The 22,981-nt window shown below is 62.7% G+C and overlaps 6 protein-coding genes across 6 annotated transcripts; 3 read left to right on the top strand and 3 right to left on the bottom strand.

The window, feature by feature from the left end:
* Positions 1-365: 365 nt before the first annotated feature.
* TNNC2 (troponin C2, fast skeletal type) lies at positions 366-2,196 on the bottom strand. The gene is made up of 6 exons (XM_071572655.1): positions 2,095-2,196; positions 1,321-1,372; positions 1,099-1,242; positions 907-1,021; positions 692-828; positions 366-613 (listed from the first exon to the last, which is right to left on the bottom strand). Exons 1-6 carry the CDS (start codon positions 2,095-2,097, stop codon positions 582-584), a joined length of 483 nt encoding a protein of 160 aa, XP_071428756.1. The 5' UTR covers positions 2,098-2,196; the 3' UTR covers positions 366-581.
* A 1,509-nt stretch (positions 2,197-3,705) lies between these two features.
* Positions 3,706-5,916, top strand: SNX21 (sorting nexin family member 21). Its single transcript, XM_071572653.1, has 3 exons — positions 3,706-4,236; positions 4,404-4,561; positions 4,828-5,916. Exons 1-3 carry the CDS (start codon positions 3,960-3,962, stop codon positions 5,497-5,499), a joined length of 1,107 nt encoding a protein of 368 aa, XP_071428754.1. The 5' UTR covers positions 3,706-3,959; the 3' UTR covers positions 5,500-5,916.
* Positions 5,917-6,273: 357 nt separating this feature from the next.
* Positions 6,274-8,911, bottom strand: ACOT8 (acyl-CoA thioesterase 8). Its single transcript, XM_071572654.1, has 6 exons — positions 8,669-8,911; positions 8,455-8,591; positions 7,756-7,981; positions 7,358-7,515; positions 6,823-7,014; positions 6,274-6,661 (listed from the first exon to the last, which is right to left on the bottom strand). Exons 1-6 carry the CDS (start codon positions 8,797-8,799, stop codon positions 6,543-6,545), a joined length of 963 nt encoding a protein of 320 aa, XP_071428755.1. The 5' UTR covers positions 8,800-8,911; the 3' UTR covers positions 6,274-6,542.
* A 2,271-nt stretch (positions 8,912-11,182) lies between these two features.
* Positions 11,183-14,606, top strand: ZSWIM1 (zinc finger SWIM-type containing 1). The gene is given in 4 exon segments (XM_071573227.1): positions 11,183-11,218; positions 11,504-11,674; positions 11,676-12,045; positions 12,048-14,606. Coding segments are annotated over 4 exon segments (666 nt in total). The 3' UTR covers positions 12,137-14,606.
* A 920-nt stretch (positions 14,607-15,526) lies between these two features.
* On the bottom strand, positions 15,527-17,718 carry NEURL2 (neuralized E3 ubiquitin protein ligase 2). The gene is made up of 2 exons (XM_071573035.1): positions 17,043-17,718; positions 15,527-15,697 (listed from the first exon to the last, which is right to left on the bottom strand). Exons 1-2 carry the CDS (start codon positions 17,716-17,718, stop codon positions 15,582-15,584), a joined length of 792 nt encoding a protein of 263 aa, XP_071429136.1. The 3' UTR covers positions 15,527-15,581.
* Positions 17,719-18,471: 753 nt separating this feature from the next.
* CTSA (cathepsin A) lies at positions 18,472-22,798 on the top strand. The gene is made up of 15 exons (XM_071572874.1): positions 18,472-18,537; positions 18,758-18,918; positions 18,990-19,101; positions 19,224-19,274; positions 19,560-19,646; positions 19,742-19,897; positions 20,241-20,332; positions 20,632-20,716; positions 20,849-20,940; positions 21,144-21,222; positions 21,341-21,489; positions 21,561-21,636; positions 21,731-21,820; positions 21,933-22,034; positions 22,176-22,798. Exons 1-15 carry the CDS (start codon positions 18,487-18,489, stop codon positions 22,257-22,259), a joined length of 1,467 nt encoding a protein of 488 aa, XP_071428975.1. The 5' UTR covers positions 18,472-18,486; the 3' UTR covers positions 22,260-22,798.
* The last annotated feature ends 183 nt before the right edge of the window (positions 22,799-22,981 follow it).

The following is a 22,981-nucleotide window of genomic DNA, read 5'->3' as shown; positions in this document are numbered from 1 at the left end:
TCCACCTTATAGGCTGGTCCTCTGGGTGGGAGGCGGGGGTCCTAGTGTGGGGCAGGAGATGGTGGCTCTGCTGTGGTCCCACAGCCCTGCCCTGGAGCAGGTCCCTTGGGACCAGGGCTGTGTTCCCTCACCCTCTGGCATGTGAACCAGCTGCTCCGAACGGAAACTCTGAGCTCAGCGCTGGCTCCTGCCCAAGAGCCCGTGGGAACCACAGCCCTGTGCTGCTCCTGCAGCACAGCCCTGTAATGTGAGCTTGCCTGGCATGGGGCACCCACCAGGCACGTTCCCCTCCCTGGGGAGCAGGGCAGGGGCACGGTACCACAGCCCCCTTCCCATGCACACACAGTGAGGTCTTCACCAGCAGCTCAAGCCTTTCCTCTTTTATTGAGGCTCAAATTAAAGCCACAGATGACAGGCAGGAGGAAAAGCTCAACCACCAGCGTGGTGGGATGAGACCGAGGCCCTGGCACAGAGCAGGGTCCCAGCCAGTGCCAGGGGCCAGGTGCTGCAGAGCTGCTGCTCCCTGGGCGGTGGGGGAGCAGGGCTGGGTGCAGCAGCTGGCCTGAGGAATGTCTGATCCTTTACTGCACGCCCTCCATCATCTTCAGGAACTCTGCAAGAGAGTGGCAGCCTCAACTCACAGCCCTGCCCAAGTGCACAGCAGGGCACTTGGCCAGGGCTGCTGCTTTACCATCAAAGTCAATGCGGCCATCGTTGTTCTTGTCCGAGTCCTTCATCATGTCCTCTATGTCCTCATCAGTGACAGGCTCCCCAGTGGCCCTCAGGATCTCACCCAGCTCCTCGATGTCGATGAACCCATCCGCATTCCTGAAGGAAGGGAAGAGTGGAATGTGACCTTCCTCATCCCTGTGGGCGGGATGGGCCACTTTGCTGCCCCCGCCTCACCTGTCAAAGATGCGGAAGCAGTTGGCCAACTCCTCCTCAGACTTGCCCTTGGCATCCTCTTTCATCTGGCGCACCATCATCACCAAGAACTCCTCGAAGTCGATGGTGCCGCTGCCTGCAGGGAGGAAGCTGAGCACAGGTCAGTGCCCACCCAGTGCCCATCCCTGTCACCCACCACCAAGGGCAGCTTACCATCCTCATCCACCTCCTCAATGATGGCATCCAACTCTTCTTTGGTGGGGTTCTGGCCCAGCATCCTCATCACCGTCCCCAGCTCCTTAGTGCTGATGTCTCCACCGCCATCCGCGTCAAACATGTCAAAGGCAGCTTTGAACTCTGTGGGAGAGGGAGGTCAGGGCCAGGCCTCACACCATGCCTGTGTCTGGCCCCTCTCCCCACTGCCCCTGCTCTCACCTGCAATCATCTCCTCACTGAGGAAGGCACGGGCTTCTGCCTGCTGGTCCGTCTGCAAGACAGGGGAGAGGGGTCACCATGGCCACCCACATCAGGTTGGAGACCCCTTGCACAGCAAGCCCAACACTGCAGGATGATGCTGTGCCCCAGTCCCCAGCAATCCCTACAGTTCCAGTGCCTCCCAGACATCCATGGGCATGGTGGGCTGCAGAGAGTCACCTGCCCAGGGCCCCAACCAACTGGGGGGTCCTTGGTGCACCGGCCATGGTCCCTGTGTGCAGCCTTGGCATCCTAGGCATGCAGTGCTATATTTGGAACCTCCTCCACTCCCCTTGTAGGGACCGGTGGGGCTGCAGCCATGGCACCTGTCAGCCCCGATCGAGTTTCTCCTGGAGGCGCAGGCTGGCCGTGGGGCCGGCGGTGACACCGTGTCGCATGACCCAGCGCTCGGCTTTCAGCCACTCCCTGCCCCTGCTGCCTCCACACAGCCCTGAGCTCCGGACAGGGCTGAGCCAATGTCCCCAGGTACCCACACACCCTGTGCAGCTGAATGGTCCCCCCCAGGTATGTCCGGGGGGACCCTGCACCACCCCAGTGCCTTCCTGCCCTCACTGCCACGGTCAGCCCAGCCCTGGGGATTGTCTCCCCACTGCCCTCCACAGAAGCACCACCACAGCCCAGATACTCACGAGCATGAGGTGCCCAGTGGCTCCTGCCCAGTCATGTCTCATGCTGGCACACAGCACAAGACACACAACACACAGGGGCTCTTACCATCGTGGGAATTTATGGTGCTTCCCTCCCCCAGAGAATCACCAGCTCCTGCAGCAGGAACTCCCAGAAGCTCTGTGGTACCACTGGCACCCCAATTTGTAGCATCCCCTCTGTGGGCCGTGCCCCCAGTTGCTGCCCCTCGGCCCCCACAGCCTATCAGCTCCCTGCCTGCACCTGGCCCTGCTCACTGGCAACCGGCGCCTTTACCTAATTTAGCCAAAGCTTTATTGGGCAAGGGCTGGGATTAACGTGGGGCTAAGGCTGGGATGGAAATTCAAGCTCTCAAGGAGGGACACAGGAGCTGTGGCAGGAGGGCAGCTATGCCCACCCCCATAGCACCCTCCATCCAGGACGACTCAGCAAAGAGGGGGTTAAAAATAGCCCTGGAGCCATCAGCATCACCCACACAATGGAGCCAGGACCCCCCCTTGCACGCAGGGGGCACAGACCATCACCCCCTGCCCTCCCCCAAACCTGCATCCCTGCCTGGGGCAGGCTCCCAGCATGGACCTCGGCTTCCCTGGAGGAGTGTTCCTCCTCTGCACCCCTATTTTCTCCTCTGGAGGCTCAAGGCAGAGCTGTGCTGCAGCCCCCTCCCCCAGGTGAGGAAGGGATCCCCTGTGAGACCTGGGGAACAAAGTTCCAGGAGAGGTTTGGAGCATAAGCCCTGTGGTTTGAGGTCCCTGGCACCACTGGCACCTGCGTCTGGAAAAGGCTCTGTCTTTTCATGCTTGAAGGGAGCAGGAATTGTGCCCAGCGCCTCCTCGAAGGCTCTGCCCTCACACCTGCAGCCCGTGCCAGCCACCGCTGCCAAGGGGTGGCTGGGGCTGCTGGCTCCAGGGATGCACTGGCCAAGTGGCCCGTGCCCTGAGCCCCAGGACTGCAGCGGGGTCAGGCTGACAAATCTCTGTCCCATAAGGTCTCAATGACAGGGGCACTCAGGGGTTCCCTGGCACCTGGTTTTGTCGAGACACCCCATTCCCCAGGTGGGACCTGGGGACTGCACAAGCCCAGCCTCCCGTGCATCCCTCCCTGTCCAGAGGAGTGCAATGTTCCCAACTGAGCCCCGGTGGGGTGCAGGGGGCTGGAGGGAGACGCAGTGGGCACGCAGGGCAGAGCGATGGCAGCAGCTGGGCTGCTTCCTCGATATTAATAGACATTCCCAAGGAAGTGGTGAGGAGTGAGAGGGTGGACACTAAAAAAGGGCGGGCAACTGCCAAGGGTGAAGCCTGGCCGCAGGGTGCGTGGGGAGGGTGGCAGATGCCAGGGTGGTTGGGGGGACTTCTCACCGGGCTGTAGCCCAGTGGAATCAGGAGCCTGTGCCTGGGGTGCCAGGATGCCAGGATGCTGGGGTGCCAGGTTACCGGGGTACCAGGGTGTGGGGTATCAAGACCCTGGGACCGCACAGTGCCAGGCACCGCGGTGCGGGGCTCCTGTGACCCCAGGGCAGGTACGAGGGGCTCGGCCCGACCAGGACATCTCGAAGAGGGGACAGTGGTACAGCCGGTGCGGCAGCGGCGGGGACTGAGGCAGCGCCGGGCTGAGCCCTGACTCTGACTCGACTTGCCAAGAGGCGGCAGAGCGGCCAATCCCGATCGTGCCGGGCGGTGCCTGAGCAGCCGATCCCGATCCCGGCCGTGCCGGGCGGTGCCGGCTCCATCGCCCCGATCCGGGTTCCCGACGGAGGCGGAGCCGCGCAGGGACGATCCCGGGACGAGCCGCGGCGGAGCGGCCATCGCTCGGCACAGCCCGGCTCGGCCCGGCCCAGGACAGCGCGAACGCACCGGGGCGGGGGCAGCGGCGGGAGCTGCCCCGGGGCCGCGCTGTCCCCGCGGTGCGCAGCCCCCCGCCCGCACCCCGCAGCGATGGCCGCCCGCATCCTGCACCGGCTGCGACACGCGCTGGCGGGCGAGGGCGGCCGGGACGAGCCGGCGGGCGGCGGCGACGCCGAGGACTGCCCGGAGAGCTCGGAGCTGGAGGACGACACCGAAGGGCTGTCGACGCGCCTCAGCGGCACCCTGAGCTTTACCAGCCACGAGGACGACGAGGAGGAGGAGGAGGAGGAGGAGGAGGACGGAGCTAGCGAGGAGCTGGAGGAGCCGCCGCAGGCGCCGGGGGCGGCCGCGGGCGCGGAGGACGGAGGTGAGTGCCGGGGCGGTGAGCTGGGAGGACCGGGCTGACCGCGCTCCCTGAGGCGGCAGCACCCCGGGGGGACCCGTGCCACATTGGGGTCGGGCAGCCTGGAGGTGTCGCGAGGCTGGCAGAGCCCTGTGCCCACGGCGGGCACTGACACCCCTGTCCTGGCACAGAGTGGGGCCCGGCGGCCGAGCGCCCCAGTGGCAGCAGCCTGCTGACCCGGCAGCTGCAGGAGCTGTGGCGGAGGTCGCGGGGCAGCCTGGCACCGCAGCGGCTGCTCTTCGAGGTCACCAGCGCCAGCGTGGTCAGCGAGCGCTCCTCCAAGTACGTGGTGAGTGAGCCCAGCAGGGCTGGGCGAGCAAGGGGAGGGTGTGGGTTTGGCTCTCCCCTGGGGCAGGCGCTTATTTCTCTCTCTTTCCCTGTGCTGCTTGGATGGTGTTGGCGGCTCAGATGAGCCTCAGGTAACTATTGCTGGTGGGTGCTGTGGCAACCCTGCCCGGGCAAACCCTCCTGGCCCGTCTGTGGCCACACACCCGGCTCTGCCGGCCCGGGAGCTGCGTGCCCACGGCTCTGCCTGACACCCGGCTCTCCCCACAGCTCTACACCATCTACCTGATCCGCTCCGGCCAGTTTGACAAGGCCCCCGCCACCATCGCCCGGCGCTACTCAGACTTCGAGCAGCTGAACCGCCGCCTGCGCTGCCGCTTCGGCTGCGACATGGCCGGCGTCGCCTTCCCCAGGAAGAGGCTGCGCCGAAACTTCACCGCCGAGACCATCGCCAAGCGGAGCCGAGCCTTCGAGCAGTTCCTGTCCCACTTGCACTCCATCGACGAGATCCGCCGCTCCCCGGAGTTCCTGGAGTTCTTCTTCCTGCCGGACCTGCGCGCCGCGCAGCGCCTGACCTGCACCGGCATGTACCGCGAGGCCCTGGCCACCTGGGCCAACGCCTACCGGCTGCAGGACCGGCTGGGGGTCTGCAGCTCCGGCCGCTTCCTGGTGACGCTGGCCGGGCTGGCCGTGTGCCACCAGGAGCTGGACCAGCTCGGCGAGGCCCACGGCTGCTGCGAGCAGGCGCTGCAGCTGCTGGAGGCCCAGGGCAGCCACCCGCTGCTGGGGCCCTTCCTGCAGGCACACATCCACCTGGCCTGGAAGGTGGGCAAGGACAAGCGGCGCTCGGAGGCGCGGCTGCAGGACCTGCGGGAGGCTGGGCTGCCCCTGCAGCAGCAGCCCTCTCTGAAGGAGTGCCTCATCAAGGAGCCTCTGGAGTGAAGCAGCCCATGCCTGCATGGGCAGGAGGGCAGGGGCTGCCGGGGACTCACACCCATGGCAGCTGGGACCAGGGCAATGCCATGAGTGAGTATGTGGCAGGGGGGCAGCACTGCATGCCCAGAGGCAGCACAGCCTATTCCCAGAGCTGCCTCCTAAATGCACTTTCTCTGTGGTTAGTCTGTCCTGTGGGACCAGGGGCTCTTAGCGGGGTCCACTGCCTGCAGTGACATTGCTGGGAGCCACTCCACCTCTGTAGGGCTTCCTGGAGTGGCTGAGACTTTAGCTGGGACATACTGGCACCACACAAGGGAACGGGAAGGCTTCTGGCAGGGTGTGGGGCTCTTGCTGGGAACTTCCCATAAAACTTATATAATAAAAAGGACTTTATTATAAAGTCTTGGCAGGAAGAAGAGCAAAGTACCTGCTGTGTCTGTTCAGCCCCATGCCCCCAGGGCACCATCAGTGAGAGGCCTCAAGCCTCCACGTGGTGTTGGGAGCTGCTTCATCCCATTTCTCTGACTCACAGCTGGGGCCCAAACCTGAGCCCAGCCCTGGGGAGGAGCCCAATGGCAAGCAGAAGCAGTGACTGAGGCACTGGGGGCATGAGCAGGGCAGGAGAAGCGAGAAAGGGAAGCAACGTGTGCCATAGTAGCACCTTCCCCTTCTGGGACCCAGCCTGTGGTGGGAGCAAAGCTGGTATCCCACACCCCCAGTGCTGCCTGCCCTTGGGCAAGCACAGTCACAGATCCAAGGGGACAAATTCCAGGCATAGAGTCCAGTTCTTCACCCAACAGCTTTATTTTAAGGTGGGTGAAGGGTGGCTGATGGCAGCATGTGGCTGCATGCTGTGCACAGCCAGTTGGTCCCAGTGATGCTCTGTGGGTCACCGTCCATCGCACACACCTCTGGCACTTGGACTCCCCACTGGGCCGGATCCAGCCCGGTCTCCTTCAAGGCTCCTTCCTGCTGCTGTCCAGGTCCTGTCTTGATCCCAGGGCCCCTCACTTGGCATTCCTGAGCCTCAGCTCGTGCCGACTCCTCAACTAGAGCTTGCTCTGGTGTGGTGTCTGTTCCACCCTGATGACTCCTTCCTGTGCGCAGGTGACAGCCAGGACACCGTCCCTGCGCCACAGCCGTCCCTGCACCAGGCCCCGGCACCCACCTGCAGAGAGGGACTGTCAGAGTGCACCCCACCATCCCAGGATGGGTAGGGCAGGAGAAGTGAGAAGGGGAAGCAACGTGTGCCATAGTAGCACCTCCCCTTAGGCAGGGAGGGGCTGGCCTTGGCCTTGTGGGGCCCCAGGGAGCATGGCAGGGACTCACCAGCCCAGGGGCTCTCGCACTCATAGAGCATCCAGTGGTCGGCTCGGAAGGGCGCGTGGAACCACATGGAATGGTCGAGGGACACCATGAACTTGATGCGGTACTGCCGGTGTGGGAGCAGGGCCGTGCCCAGGAAGGCATAGTCGGAGATGTAGGCGGCCACACAGCAGTGCACCTTCATGTCAGTCTCCCCTGCAGAGCAACTGGCACTGCCCATCCCGCAGGTGCCCGGGGGACACCACTGGGGCATGGCACGAGGCAGGACCTCGGGTTCTCCACTCTCCCAGGGCCAGCTGAGACTCTCCCAGGCCCACTCCTTGCCCCCCAGCACAGCCCAGAGCATCACCTCGTGCTCCACACCCACACCTGTAGTTCAGCCTTGAAATGCCCAGGCTACCCTACAGGCTGTGGCACAGGCAGGCTCCAAATCACAGCCCTGCTGACCCATTCTGTCACAACAGTGCTCCACAGTGTGAACTGGAGACTGAGCCCTCACTTCGGGAGGCACCCGGGCCACCCTCTCAGCAAGACCCACCTATGTATCCTCGTGCTCGCACCCAGAAGAGCTGCTTTGGCTCCTGTGGCTCCAAGCTGAATATATCCGGTGGGTTCACAGGTTTAATATCAATTGGTACATCTTCGGCTTGGATCTTGTTCAGGTGCTTCCTGTATCTCTCAGCCAAGTTAGGATTCCTGCAGCCCAGCATGGAGAAGTGAGGGTAATGCCAGGCAGGCAGGGGCACATCCTGCTGGCTCCATCCCAGGGACCCAGGGGCACACAGAGACACAAGGGGCAGGGCTCCTGTCCTGTCCTGCCCCTGTACTCTCCTCCCAGGCATGTTTGGGAACTCCTCAGGCAGTCACCACAATCCTCCCCTGCACCTCCCTCTGTCCCAGCCAAAGAGAGGGGTGTCTCTGATGTGCCCCACTTACTGCAGGAACTTCTGGATGAGCTCCTCCTGTGTCAGCAGCTCCTCGGGGGGTGGCACAGTGGGCATGGTGAACTGGTGTTGCACTGGGCTCGCCTGGGAGAGCTGGAAGGAGGCCTGGCAGGTGAAGATCGGCAGTCCGTGCTGGATGGCCTTTACAGAGCGAACAGAGAAGCTTTTCCCTGTACGAGTCCTCTCCACCTCGTACAGCACCGGCACCTTGGGGTCCCCTGGGACAGCAAAGGGACGTTCTGCCGCCGAGCCACAGAGAGGACCGACCCTGCAGGGGCCGAGCGCGACAGTGCCACCCGCACCCTCCCCGCTGTGCTGGGGCCGGGATGGCCCGGCCCGGCTGCCGCCCCGAGCCCCGCGGCCCGTCCCACCGCCGGGCCCCGCATCTGCCCCGTCCCGCCGCCGGGCCCCGCACCTGCCCCGTCCCGCCGCCCGGCCCCGCACCTGTCCCGTCCCGTCCCGCCGCCCGGCCCCGCACCTGCCCCGTCCCGCCGCCCGGCCCCGCACCTGTCCCGTCCCGTCCCGCCGCCCGGCCCCGCACCTGTCCCGTCCCGCCGCCCGGCCCCGCACCTGCCCCGTCCCGCCGCCCGGCCCCGCACCTGTCCCGTCCCGTCCCGCCGCCCGGCCGCGCACCTGCCCCGTCCCGCCGCCCGGCCCCGCACCTGCCCCGTCCCGCCGCCCGGCCCCGCACCTGTCCGTACGAAGTAACAGTGCAGCGAGTGCACCTGCTCGTCGCGGCTCACGGCGCGGGCGGCCGCCACCAGCGCCTGCCCCACGATCTGCCCTCCAAAGAGGCGCTGCGTGGCGGGCACCCAGTGGTGCCGGCCCCTGCGGGGAGAAGGCGGCGGCGGTGAGGGCGATGGCAGGCCGGGGAACGCGGCCCGGTCCCGGCGCACCCCGCGCACCTGAAGAGGTCGAGCTCCAGCCGCTCCAAGTTCAGCACGCTGGTGATCAGCACGCTGCGCAGGTCCCCGGGAGGCGGCGGCGGCTGCCCCGGCCCCGCGTCAGCCCCGCCGCTGCCGCCCGGAGCCGCCATCGCCCCCGCCACCGGCACCGGCCCCGCCGCAGCGGCGACTTCTCCCGGCTCACGGCCGAGGGGAAGCACCGCCCACTCGCGGGCGCGCACCGCCAGGTGATTGGTTCGCAGCGCTGTCAGTCATCGTGCAGTGCCAGGATGCTCTGGGCTGATTGGTTTTGCCTCCTGTCAATCTGCGGAGAGTGACGCTGACTGGCCACGATCAGGATGTGGGCGGTGCCCGGCTGTTTAATGGTGCGGCGGGTCGGGCTGCACCGGGGCGGGCGGCGCGGAGGGGCCGGCGAGGTCTCGCCGCTCTCCCTGGAGCTGGGCGGCCGCTCCCACAGTTTCAGGGACTTCAGGGAGCGTTTCTACGGTTGGAGCAGGGCTGTCGCTACGGGCTGCGCAGCTGCGTCTCGGTGCGCCGCCACCACCGCAGCGTGGCACCGCGGGCCGCCGGGGAGGCAGGTAAAGCTCGCCCGACGGGCCCGGCTGGAACCTCGCGGCATCCCCCGGGGCAGGGCCGGGTGGTACCACAGGCAGCGAGGAGCCCCGGTCAGGGCCCAGCCAGGCTGGAATGCCCCGGAGCGCCGCCCGCTGTCAGACACTTGCTGTTCCCGTCGTCTCCTTGTTCCTGTGTCGCTCTGGTCCCCTCCCTGCCTCGCTGTGCCCCTGCTCTGCCCTCCCGTGTCTGCTGCGTCACTCTGCTCTACTCGCCCTTTTAGTTCAGCCCCTCTCCGCTTTGATCTTTGGAGTCCTCCTGGGACGTTGCTGGCTGACTGTAGCTCCTGCCTTGTTCCACTCAAGTAGCAAGACACCAAGCATCAGCATCTGTCAGCATTCCCCAGCTCACTGCAATGGAAAGGTGATGTTAAGTTTCCCCCTCAGAGCACTCAATTCCACAGCCTTCACTTCTTCAAGTGTGTCTAGTGCTGCTGTTTCCTTTCCATCCTCCTCGGGTGCACAAAGGCTGCAAGGTCACTCACCAGTTACACAACTGCTACCTTTGCCCTCTTAAAATGAAACTTGCCTTCTTAAAATAATGTAACCTCCTGCCTTGAAGCTCTTCTCGTCATGTTCTAGCCTGCTCCTGCAAAGTTGTAGAACCAGGTACTTCAGGGATTGAGACACTAACACGGGGGCATAGAGCTCTTGTCATTGGCTTTGGTGTTTGTGCAGAGCAGGTGCAGAGTTGGCGCTGGGAGCAAGAGCTGGGGCTGCCCTGTAGTGTCTGCTCATGGCTGTGGTAACTCTCTGTTCCTTTGTTTCTCCTGTGTTTGAGCTTTCTTACCCCAGACCTGAGCAGTAAGCCCGTGTGTCTGACATGTGGATTTGCATGGTGACTAACTCAATACAGAGCTAGCAAGCAAGAAAAGGCAAAATTAAACACTGAGCCTGCACCACCTTTGCTTCCCCCCGTTAATGCTTTCACAACATTTGCAGGTTCACACAGGTGAAGTTTGGTTGGGCCTGGATCCAAAAATACAGCAAAAAAAGAAAAAGGAAGCAGCCCAGCTTGTGCCCAGCCTGTTTCATGCTGCAATGCAAGGAGGACACAGACCAGCTCATGGTCACTGAGGTGAACACCCACCATGCCCACCCGAGGGGTCCCACTCCAGATGGCCCCATGGCAAAGCCGCAGTGTAAGCAGCAGGCGGGGGACACTGAAAGCAGTGCCACAGCAGGCAAGGACTTGGATGTGGCCATGGGATAACTGGCAGCCATGGGATAACCTGCTCTGTGCACAGCTCCCACCCTCCCTGAGGCAGCAGAGGAGAGGACCTCACCCTCGGTGCTCATCAAGGTCCATGCATGGAGAACAGAGCCCAGGCTCCCAGGACATGTACAGGGACAGCCTGGACCTCCTCGTGCACAGAATATCCACTCTCTTTGCCCAGCAGCCACCTCTGGAGTCGAGCATCCCTCACTTCTGACCTGTGCAGGCTGCCTCATTTCCAGCGGCTTGGACAGCCTGCTCTGGGGTCTGTTGAGCACTGAGGGCAGTTGGACAGACTGCAGGAGAAGCCTCGTGCATGTGCCGGTGCTGCGGCGTTACCGGTACGATGCGCGGCGGCCCCTCCGGGCGGCGCCCGAGCGCTCCGGTGCGCACCGAGCGGCGATTGGCGGGGCGGGGCACGGACCGGGACGAGCCGCGATGTCCCTGCCGGCAGCCCCGGCCCCGCACCGCCGGCCCGAGCCGCGCTGGTGATGGCGCAGCCCCACCGGGCCCGGTGCACCGGAGGGGCAGCCCGGCGGGCCGGGCGCTCTGCGTGTTCGTGGTGGCCGGGAGCTGTTCGCCTTCCTGAGGGACCTCATCACGCCGGACTTGCTGCCTCAGCTCCACCTTCACTGGCTGCTCGATGATGGGATCTGGGCTGCGCACAGGGAGGGCAGCTGAGGGGAGATGGAGCTGGAGGTCGTCCTCCAGGGGTTAAGCCAGGTTTTCAGTAACGGGCTCTCTCTGGAGAGATGCATCACCACCTTGACCCCTTGTGTTTCTGAGTCCTCCTGATGCTGTGATGTGCTCTGCTCCCCTACCTGCTTCAGTCTTGCCTCTTGTCCCTCTGGTGTGTAAGGTAAAACATCCCAGAGCTCCAGCCAGGCTCCCCCAACCTTGGCAGCAGCTCAGCAGCACCTCACGTCAGCCTTTCTTGCAGCTGTCCGGAGTCCTGTGGTTGTTCTCCAGAGTCCACCTGCAGCTCCTCAGCTCCTTTAGGCTCTTCAGCAACAACCTGAAACCCCCCAGGCTCTTCTCCAGAGTGAACCCCCAGCCCCTCAGTCCCTGCTATATCCTGTGGTAAAACTGGAGGCCACAGAGACCTCAGAGGATGACAGTGAGGAGCAGATTAACCAAAGGACTGAAGAAGGCATCAGGAAGTCTTTGAGTGACATCTTACAAGGAGCCTCCTGCCAGGCTGTGCCTGAGTGAGCTGGCCATGGTCCAGAAGTCCATGCAGCTGATTGGCACCAGGAAGGATGCACTCAGAGTACAGATCCTGGAGGATGCCCACAGGGTGGACCTGAAAGGCCTGAGCAGCTGCACTTGCCACATCAGCCAGGCCTTCCGTCTGGTCTGCCCTGCTGGCTCATTTGGCTGTGCTGAATCCAGAAGCCTTTGCAGCTGGAGATGCTCAGTAGACCGTGGGAGAGGGGATGTGATGCCAGTCAGGCCGGGTGAGAGCGCTGATGGCTTCTTGGAGGTCCTGAAGAGCTCCTGGAAGAAGGCTTTGGATAAATCCCAGGTTGTGTCAGCCAGCTGTTCACCCACTGTAGTGGGGAGGAGTTTGAGCATTGGTACAGGACCTTCTGGGAGCTCTCTGACAGCTGGATTGGGCCCAATGTCAGGGTGAAGCTCTAGCTCTGAGTGGGAGCTGAGCTTGGTGCTCCCCCCATGTCCTGGCTTTCAGCTTCATTCCCCTCACCCTGCCACTTCCTCATCATGGAAGGGGCAGTTTGGGTCCTTGACCTGCCAAGTGAGCGTCATCTCTTTCACAGGGCAGTAGAGGAACTGGACTGGGAGCTCCTGATCCTCTGGGAAGGGTAACAGCTGCTGACCTGGCTGACAGCCGTGGCCAGGAGCCAGCTAGGGGTGGTGTGGCATACAGTCATAGAATATGCTGAGTTGGAAGGGACACATCAGGGTCATTGAGCTCTACTCCTGCCCCTGTGCAGGGCACCCCAAGAATCCCACCATGTGCCTGAGAATGTAGTCCAAATGCTTCTTGAACTCAGAGAGGCTTGGAACTGTACCCACTTCCGTGGGGAGCCTGTTCCAGTGCTCAGCCACTGTCTGGGTGAAAAACCTTTTGCTGGTATCTAACCTAAACCACCCCTGACTCAGCTCTGTGCTGTTTCCCCGAGTCCTGTCACTGGTCACGAGAGTGAAGAGTTTGGTATCTGTCCCTCCACTTCCCGTCATGTGGATGTTGAAGACCACAACAAGGTCTCCCCTCAGTCTCCACTTTTCCAGCCTGAACAAACCAAGTGCCCTCAGCCACTCCTCATAAAGCTTCACCATCCTCATGGCCCTCCTTTGGATGCTCTCTAATAGCTGAGTGTCTGTTTTATATTGTGGCGCCCCAAACTGCACACAGGACTCGAGGTGAGGCCACACCAGTGCAGAGTAGGGCAGGACTGGCTGGCAAGGCTTTGCCTTATGCACCCCACAACACGGTTGGCCCTCCTGGCTGCCAGGGCACACTGACTCATATTCAACTTGCCATCGACCACCACCCCCAGGTCCCTTCCCACAGCACTGCTCTCCAGCCTCTGGTTCCCTGCACACAACCAGGGTTGCCCCATCCCAGGTGCAGGATCTGGCACTTGCACTTGTTAAAGTTCATATGGTTGGTGATTGCTTGTCTCTGATTTGTTGAGGTATCTCTGCAGGGCCTCCCTGCCCTGGAGGGAGTCAACAGCTCCTCCTGATTTGGTGTCATCAGGAAACTTACTTTGTATTCCTTCCAGTCCTGCATCCAGGGCATTTATGAAGATGTTGAAGACAACTGGGCCGAGAATGGAGCCCCACAGTACCCCACTACTGGCCATATGACAACGTCGTGTCACCTCAGTCACTACAACCCTTTGTGCCTGACCTGTAAGCCAGTTGCTCACCCATCACTTACATGGTTATCCAGCTGTGGGCTGGACATTTTCTCCAGAAGAATCCTGTGACAGACAGTATCAAAAGCTTTGCTGAAGTAAAAACAGATTACATCTACTGGCTTTCCTAGGTGAACTGGGTGGGTTACCCTGTCACTGACAGGAATCAGGTTCAATGGGCAGGGCTTTCCCCTCATGAAGCCATGCTGGCTGTGACCAATGACTGCCTTGTGTTCCAGGTGTTTTTCAATACCTCCCAGAACAATCTTTTCCATGATTTTACCAAGCACTGAAGTGAGACTGACAGGCCTGTACTTTCTAGGGTCCTCCTTCTTGCCTTTCTTGAAAATCAGGGCAATATTCACCAGCTTCCAGACAACTGGGACCTCTTCAGATTCCCAGGACCGCTCAAAATCACTGAGAGAGGCTTTGCAATGACATCAGCCAGTTCTTTGAGGATTCTCAGATGAATCCCATCAGGCCTCATAATAACATGACAAAACAATTTGATCTGTGGCCAGCGTCCGCAGGTCCTTGCACCATCCAGCTGTGAAGTGTTGTGCAACAGAGCCAATAGTCAGCTTTGTGCTGTTTGGGAGCTGCAGATGCCCCTCCCTGCCCAGAGGACGGTGCTGGGGGTCGGGCAGGGCTTTGGGCAGTGCTGCTCGGTGGTCCTGTGTCACCGTGGTGCTCTGGGTGGCAGGAGGTGGCAGTTCCCGAGGGTGGCAATCCCACTGCACTGCAGCCCCACTACAGAGGAGGGGAGTTGTTTGTCTGGTTTCAGCAGCTGCTCTTAATTCCTCAAGAAAGAGGAACCCAGCCTCGGTGCAGGGGTCACTGCCGGGCAGATAACGCTGCAGGGAGCTGGAGAGCAAAGGCTTCACGCATGGGTGGGGGAGGGAAACAGCAGCCCAGAGAGCAAATGCCTGGCCATGGGTGGGTGCTGTTCTGGCTGAGTGAGCTCTCTGGCCCCCTTGCAGCCAGGGCAGCTCCAGTGCCAGCAGCTCCCAACCCGTTGGTGGGACATGGCAGGGAATGTCAGAGACCTCATTCTGTTGCTATGGTTTGGTCACGATCTGTGTTTTCCTCGATCAGTGCTTCCTTCATTAACACTTTGGTGTTGATGGAGTTGGGCTCACTGCGGGCTGGGGATTTCCTTTGAGCAAGAGTTTTGTAATGTGATCTGATACTATCGAGTCTCTGACTAAATTTAGCATTGGGTTTCCTAAAACACCTTTCTGTAAGCTTGGAGTCACTCCTTTCCCCCCTTGGCCGTGTTGTGGAAGAGGCCTGGAAGGCTCTGCCAGCCCCCTCACCATCTCTCTGGCACCTATGGGTACCCCTCTGGTTTTTGGAGGGCTTTTCCCCCTCTGCCTGTTGCTCTGCACAACTCCCACCCCACCTGCCCTCCAGCCCAGCACAGGCACTGCTGGATGCCAGCTACCATCTCTACCAGCCAGCAGATAAGGGGTCTGGCTGAGGGCACAGAGCTGAGGAGTGCTGGGCTCCCCTCCTCAGCCAGCGAGGTGGAATGGCTGTGCCCTGCACAGGGTCACTGTGACTGGCTCTGTGGCCACAGGCACGTGCCCAAGCAAGGGCTGTGCCAGTGCTGCTCTCTGGGTGCTCCTGCACTCTCCCCCATCCCCCTCCCAGCTGAGCACACAGGAAATAACTCATCATTCTCTGCATAAACATCTTTCCCAAGAGTGAAACTGCCTGCCTAGGATGAGAGTCTGGCTATAATTTACCTCCACGTGTGTGCCCTCCCACACTCCACCCACGCCAGCACTCGCTCTGATCCGCCCAGGAAATCCCAGCATCATTCCAGGGCCGTGGGTAGGTCCCAAGCCCCACAGGGGCTGTGTATGGGCTGTGCTCCTTTCCTCACTGGTGGGGCATCTGCTCCCACGAGTGGCTGCTGAAGCATGGTGGGGTCTTAGCTCTGCAAGCCTCCTTTGACAGACTCTTGTCTGGAAGCACTTTATTGCTCTCTCTGAACCACATTAGCCCCCTGCCCATGCTCTGGCCCTGCTGCACTGTCCCTGTGTGGAAAATCTCAATAACACACTACCCTGTTCTCAGGTTGACCCTTTGGCAGCACGTCCCAGGGCAAGGGGGTAGTGAAGGGCACAGATCCTACCAGGCAGCCATCACTGGGGGGCTGTCAACATGAGGGGCAGCCCAGCAGTGCCCTTGACACCTCACTCATGTTGGCAGTAGTTCTTGAGCAGCGGGGGCAGGTCCAGGCCCTCGATGGCCAGGCGGTGCACGATGTGCTTCTGGATGACCAGCCGGCACAGCGTCTGCAGGGAGGGAACTGGAAGAGAACAGAGAGAGCAGCTGAACTGGGCAAGTCAGTGGTGAGGCTGAGAACAGAGGGGTGTAGGAACTGGCCTGGGGCTCCGCACGAGCACTGTGGTTAAGGGCAGTGGTGGGGTGAATTTGTTTTGTGGCATCATCCTGCCCCAGGCTTGAACTGGCTGTGCAGGACCCACTGCCAGGCTGCTCCGGCAGGGCTGGGAGCTTAAGAGCCCCAGGCAGCAAAGCTCTTGCCATTGTTAGGAGGAAGGCTGGGAAACAGTTATGTGCCCAAGCAATGCATGACTGTGGCTTGTTTGCATTTCTTTCCCCGGCAGCTGTTGAGCAGCTCCCCAGGGTCTCATGTGCCCACACTGTGCTTCCCTAATATCCCAAACCCTTGATCGGGTTCCACTGGCACCAGCACCAGGCTGCTGGCTGGGCACTCACCAGCCAGGGCTGTGCTGCTTGCCCACCAAGCTTTTGGGACAGACCACCATCAGCCATCCCCATGGGCACCTGCCCAGCCTCTGCCCTGCTCCTGTGACACAACACCCTGTGGAATTCCTCTTCCCAGAGCCCCAGGTGGCTCCACAGTGCAGGTGCCATCTGCTGTGGCCAGCACTCTCCTGAGGTGTTAAACCAGGGAGAATCCCAGGTTCCAGCCTTGGGACAGAAGCAGGTGCCCTTGGCACCTGTGAGGGAAGCAGTGGCTCCCTGTGGTGGGGAGCAGCTGGTACCCTGGCACATGTTCTCCTGGTTCTGTCCCACGTGGTCCTTCACATCTGTTGATTTTTCCTGCTTGGTGCTAATTAGCCCTCGTTAGCCTGGCCTCTCCCATCCAGCCCAGGGACGCAGATTGATGCCCAGGCTCTGATGGCATCACGGGGTGTCTGCCCAGGGAACACTGTGTGCTGGGCACGTGGCAGATGTGGGGGTTCAGCGTGCCATACTGGGGTGGGCGGCAGACGTAGGTGGATGTTTTGGTGCCAGGGCAGGACGTTGGGTGGCTCTGGCTGCCACATGGTGTGGGTGAGGCTGGGCATGGTGAAGCCTCGCAGCCCTGGGGCAGCCCCAGACACCCACCCCCATGGCTCTGCTCAGGAAGGGTGGCCAGCTGGGCTCTGCCCAACTGCTGCTGCTGGGGGATCTCTCCCCCAGCCCCAGGGCAGTCCCTATGGCAGAGATTCCAGCAAACACTGCCCATCAGCAGCACTGTGGGTCTCTCCCGGCTTCTGTGCCCTCCACCCCATGTCCCTCTGCCCAGTGGCACACTTGGACATTCCCAATGTTGGGGACTGTGGGGTGACCACCCCACAGCCCCGCAGATCCTGGCCCATGCAGGGATGGAGGCAGGTACCTACAGCCATAATCCACTGGGATAACCCGGACGCTCTTGGTGGAGGCGAAGACATCAATGACAGCATAGAGCGGGCGGGTGGTGGGCAGGCCCCTGGCGCTCGGCCCCATGTCCTCGCCGTTGATGACGATGTGCATGTCGGCGGTGCCGTCGGGCCGCGGGGCGTACAGCACCCCGATGCGGCTGCGCCGGGCGGTCGCGGGCAGCACGTTCATCTTGTACAGGTCATCCAGGATGTGGCTGTAGCGGCCGGGCCGGCTGCGCCCCACCAGCGTGTCGCGGGGGATCCGCACCCGCTCGATCAGCAGGAAGGGCTCCCAGGGAGGGCCCCGCGCTCGTGCCTCCTCCCCGTCCACCACCACGCGGTTGTGGCTCCGGGTGATGGCGAACACCCACGTGTCCCCCATGTTGACCAGGTCCGGCAGCGAGTACTCAGGCACTACCTCCAGGCTCTGGGGGTCATGGGCCGTCAGCCCCACGCGCAGGTGCCCACACCAGCCCAGCTCCTTCTCCTCGATCTCCACTAGGAAGATCTGCCCAGGTGCCAGTGGCTCCTGGCTGAAGCAGAGCCCGTTGGCGAAGCTCTCCACCCGCGTGGCGCGTGTGCGCGAGGCGTCCAGGCGCACGTTGGTGCCGTGGACGTGGTGGAAGCGCGCGGCGAGCCGGCACCGGGCAGCCATCACCGCCGGGGCTATTTTTAGCTGTCCCTGTCACAGCTGCTGTGAGGTGGTGACAGCCCGGCTGAGAGACACAACTAGAGGGCTCAGGAGGGTCCTAGTGCCGAAGGGAAAGTTGGGGGGCTCCCTCTGGCTGCTGGGGCACAACTGGGCCCAATCCAAACCCACAGATATCTCATACAGTGACTGCCTGACACTGCCACCTGGGCTGGGGTGCCTGGCTGTGCCCGCGCTGCCCAGCAGTGCCTGGTGCTGTTGGCTGTTCATGGCTGCACCCCCTGACGCCTGGCCGTGCCTGTGGTGCTGGCTGTACCCAGAAGTGCCTGGCAGAGCCTGGTGATGCCCAGCAGTCCCAGCTATACCCAGCAGTGCCTGGTGGTGCCGGATGTACACGGCGATAACAGCGCTTGACAATGCCCGGCTGTACCCAGCAGTGCTGGGTGGTGCCCGGTGCCGTCCCGCAGTGCTCGGTGCTACCCAGCGGTACCGGCTACCCCCAGCAGTGCCCGGTGCTGGGTGACACCTGGCTGTAACCGCTGGTGTTTGGCAGTGCCCACCGGCACACCGCATCCCCCCGCCCCGCCGGCTGCCCACGGTGCGTGCCGGGGCTCCCCCGCCCCGCAGCATCCCCGGTCCTGCCCGGTACTGCCGGGGCCGCTCCCACGTGCGCGGGCGGGGCGGGGCGGGCCCGGCCGCCCCCGGGGCACCGATTGGCCGCCGCCGGGCCCCGCCCCGCTCACGTGAGCGCCGCAGGTCATATGGGCGCGTGTCATGTGCCCGGCGGGACCGCACGGAGCGAGCGCCGCGCCGGGAGCGGCCGCGGTCAGCGGGGCCGGGCGGGCAGGGCAGGGCAGGGCAGGGAGCGGGGCACACGGGCCGGGGAGACCGAGACCCGCGCCGGGGGACCGGGCTGGGCCGGGCCGGGGGTCAGCCCCGGCTGGGGGTCGCGTTCGGGGCTGCCCGGCCGTGGGGCTCGCGGGGCATCGCCTCGGCCGTTCTGTCCGGCAGCGCCCTGACCGTGCCCTCCCTCCGCCCGCCGCAGATGGGGCCGGTGCTGCTGTTGTCGCTGATGCTGCTGGGGCTGGGCCGGGCCGCCCCCCCGGACCACGAGGTGACCTACCTGCCCGGGCTGCCCAAGCAGCCCTCCTTCCGCCACTTCTCGGGCTACCTGTGCGCCGGGCCGGGCAAGCACCTGCACTACTGGTACGTGGGGCTGTGCCTGGCGCTGGGGGCGGATCGGCCGGCACCGGGCACTGATGGCTGCACGCCCGCAGGTTCGTGGAGGCCCAGAGCAACCCCCAGGGCAGCCCCCTGGTGCTATGGCTGAACGGTGGCCCCGGCTGCAGCTCCATGGAAGGCTTCCTCAAGGAGCATGGCCCCTTCCTGGTTAGTAGTCACTGCTGTCCTGTGGCTCAGGGGGACAGGGAACGACCAGCTGCGTGGCACGAGCCATCCCGCTGCTCCCCAGCCCAGCTTTGCCCATCTGTCATCGCCTTCTGCTTCTGCAGATCCAGCCCGACGGGGTCACACTGAAGTACAACGAGTACGCCTGGAACAAGGTACGGGCACAAGCGCTGCCACTCTCCACAGCTGCTGGATGGGGTGGCCCTGAGCCAGTTCCTCCTGCCCTCTGCGTGGAGCCAAACCTCCCATCGTCCCCTCTGCCCAACACACCCTTTGCTCGAGTCTGCTGTTGAGCAGCACAGGAATGTGGCCACCCCAGCACAGCCCTGCAGTGGGCTGGGCACCCGTGGGTGCTGCCATGGGCGAGGCCAGCAGCTCTTGGCCTTGCTGAGCCAGAGGAGGGTGTCCCCTGATCACTGGCTCCTCTGCTGTCCTCTCAGATTGCCAACGTCCTCTACCTGGAGTCTCCCGCTGGTGTTGGCTTCTCACACTCTGATGACAAGAAGTACAACACGAATGACACAGAGGCAAGTGACCAGCTTGCTGGGAAGGCACTGCCCCCCATCTGCCCACCATGTGCAGTCCAGCCTCACCACCTGACCCTGCCACCTCCTCCCTGCAGGTTGCTCACAACAACTACCTGGCACTGAAGGATTTCCTCCGCCTCTTCCCTGAGTACTCCAAGAATGATCTCTTCCTCACAGGGGAGAGCTATGGAGGGGTGTACATCCCCACCCTAGCAGAGTGGGTGATGCAGGACCCCAGCCTCAACCTGAAGGTGGGTGGCTGGACTCTTCTGGGGAGCACAGGGCTCGGCCTGGCCTTGCTGGGGCCCTTGAGCAGTGCTGGGGTGGGGACTGGCCATGCATTCAGGACCTGCTCCAGGACATACAGCAAGGCCTGGCCGTGGGGCCTTTCATCTCCTCCTGGGGCGCTGGCAGCAGCTGCTGGTGGACGTGTCCATCCCTGCTGCTGGGGAAGCGTCCTCAGGCCCCCCGACCCTGCCTGTTCCCTCCGTGGAGTAAACAGTGCCACATCTGCTTCCTGCCTGGGGCCGCTGTGCTGCCGCCGCCCCGCGGGGAGCTGGAACACAACAGGGTTGTTTTCTTCTTGCCTCGCAGGGAATCGCTGTGGGAAACGGCCTCTCATCTTACGAGATCAATGACAACTCCCTGGTTTACTTTGCCTATTACCATGGGCTGCTGGGGACTGAGTAAGAGCAGGGGGAGTGCTGAATGTTCTGTCCCTGTGTGAGCAGGAGCGGGGTATGGCTGGGGCTGGGGCTGGGGCTGGCTGGGTTGGTGCTGTTGGGACAAGCATGGCTCCCAGCCTGCCCTGGGCCAGCAGTCAGGCTGTGGAGGTTGCCCTGCATCCCAGGCAGCTCCCATGTTTGTGGGGTGCAGAGGGCACCAGGCCAAGCCACGTGCCACACAGGCAGGGAGCTGCAGTGCGGCTGGCACGTCGGTGTTGCTGCCTGGCCAGCATGATCCAAGCCCTGGTTTCTGCCCACAGGCTGTGGAAGGACCTGCAGGCCTTCTGCTGCTCTCAGGGGAAGTGCAACTTCCATGACAACTCCAACCTGAACTGCACACTCAAGGTGAGGGGAGGCAGATCCCCCACGCACGTGCCCACATCAGTGTCTGTGAGCAGCACCCACCTGCATCTGGGTGGGTCCACAGTCCCATGAGGGTCCTACTGAGTTCCAGACCCTTCTTGTGGCTCATTGCAGATGGGGGAGATGATTCAGATTGTAGAGGAGTCTGGCCTAAACATCTACAACCTCTACGCCCCGTGTGATGGAGGCGTCCCTGGGAGCTTGAGGTGAGAGTGGTCCCAAGAAAATGAATCTCCAGGCAGCAGCTCCCTCTGGTCCCACTGGCAGAAGGACATGATGGGCTGGGCAGGGGGTTCCTCTGGGATAGGTGGATGGTGTCTGGCTGCTGCCAAGGACTCGCTTAAGGAGCGTCCTGAGCCCTTGTTTCCCCAGGGCTTTCAGCCTGTCCTCGTGTTTATCCTGGCTGCAGGTACGAGGGTGATTATCTCATCACACACGACCTGGGCAACTCCTTTATCCGGATGCCACTGAGGTTTTCCTGGCGGCAGGTGAGCTGAGGTGCCCGTGCTGCTGGGCTGTGGGCAGCCTGTGCCTGCCCAGTGGTGCTGCTGCATCTGCTCTGTGGAGCAGGTGCTGCTGTGACAGTGACTCTCCTGACCCTCCCAGAACCTGTTCCGGATGCCAGTGGCCCGAAAGAAGGTCCGTATGGACCCACCCTGCACTAACTCCACGGCTCCCAGCATGTATCTGAACTCCCCAGAGGTGCGGAAGGCTCTGCATATCCCCCCTGAGGCCCCGGAGTGGCAGGTGTGCAGGTGAGCGAGCTGTGGGTGGGCAGGGACCACCACAAAGGAGCAGCTGTGTGATGCTGATGCCTCCTCCACAGCTTTGAGGTGAACCGCGGCTACAAGCGCCTGTACATGCAGATGAACGAGCAGTACCTGAAGCTGCTGGGAACCACGGTGCGTGTAGAGGAGCCCATGGGCCCTGGGAATGCCTCCTGTCTGGCTGGGGCCACTGCCCTGCAGGGGCTCACCCCCTCTGTCTGCTCCACAGAAATACCGGATCCTGGTGTACAACGGGGACGTCGACATGGCCTGCAACTTCCTTGGGGATGAGTGGTTTGTGGACTCCCTGTGCCAGAAGGTAAATGGGCAGGGCAGGCCCCAGGCAAGGCAAGTCATTGGCTCCAGGCTGTGTGCTGGGAGCATGGGCAGGGCCAGTCCCAAGGCACTGAGGGTGCTGCCACCACTCCCAGGTGCAGGTGGCTCGCCGGCCGTGGCTCTACACTGAAAACGGCGAGAACCAGATCGGGGGCTTTGTGAAGGAATTCAGCAACATTGCCTTCCTCACAGTCAAGGTAGGGCTGTGGGCTCTGGGGGCCAGGGACAGGGCTGGGGGATGATGTGCTGGACCCCAAGGCTGTGGTCAGGGTAGGGTGGTGCTGGCTGGGCTGCAGCATGGCCAGCCACACTGACCACTGGCTGCCCCTTCCCTGCAGGGAGCTGGTCACATGGTGCCCACGGACCGGCCGCTTGCCGCCTTCACCATGTTCTGCCGCTTCATTAAGAACCAGCCTTACTAGGGAGCCGCGGAGGCAGCGCCCGGTGCGCCGGTGCCCTCATCGCCCGCCTGCCCACACTGCCGGCACCTCACACAGCCAGGCCTCGCTGCTGCTCGGCTGTACCACGGACCTGTCATGCCTGCAGCCTTCCTCCCAGCTGGACAGGGCTGCCTGCTGTGGGTGGAGGGCATGGGCTAGGGATGGAGTTCCGAGGGCTCTGTCTTTGATAGGAGACGAGTCCGTGGACCTGCTGCAGCCGCTTCCTTGCTTGTGGCTTCCTGTCTTGCCTCCTCCCTGTCTGCAGCAGCAGCTGCTTCCCTCCCCCGGCAGGGACCAGTCCCTGGCACTTCCCCTTGGCCCTACACACACAGCCTGGGCAAGCTCTGAGGGGCAACAGCAGGGGACAGCTGGGCCCTGCTCCCTTCCACCCTGCTCCCATCTCTGCTCCCATTGAAGGAGGCTCAACCATGACCACCACGACAATCCCACTGCCAGGGCACAGAGTGCTTCAGGAACTTGCAATAAACTCTCTGACCAAGGTGGTTCTGCTCCTCCTCCCACCCCTGTGTCAGTCCCTGCTTCACTTTGCTTTCTGAGGAGCACCCATGAGTGCAAACATCCTGTGCTGGGGAGCTCTGGGCTCTGTGGGCTGTGCACCCTCTGCAGGGGTCCCTGGAGCCTGGAGACCACCACCTGAGCAGCAGCAGCACAATCACTGAGCCCTCTGGCACTACCCTGAGCTG

Source organism: Pithys albifrons, chromosome 18, assembly GCF_047495875.1.
Source record: "Pithys albifrons albifrons isolate INPA30051 chromosome 18, PitAlb_v1, whole genome shotgun sequence".
Lineage (NCBI taxonomy): Eukaryota > Metazoa > Chordata > Aves > Passeriformes > Thamnophilidae > Pithys > Pithys albifrons.
The sequence above is the reverse complement of the archived record's forward strand: the minus strand, read 5'-3'. Positions and strand labels throughout refer to the sequence as shown.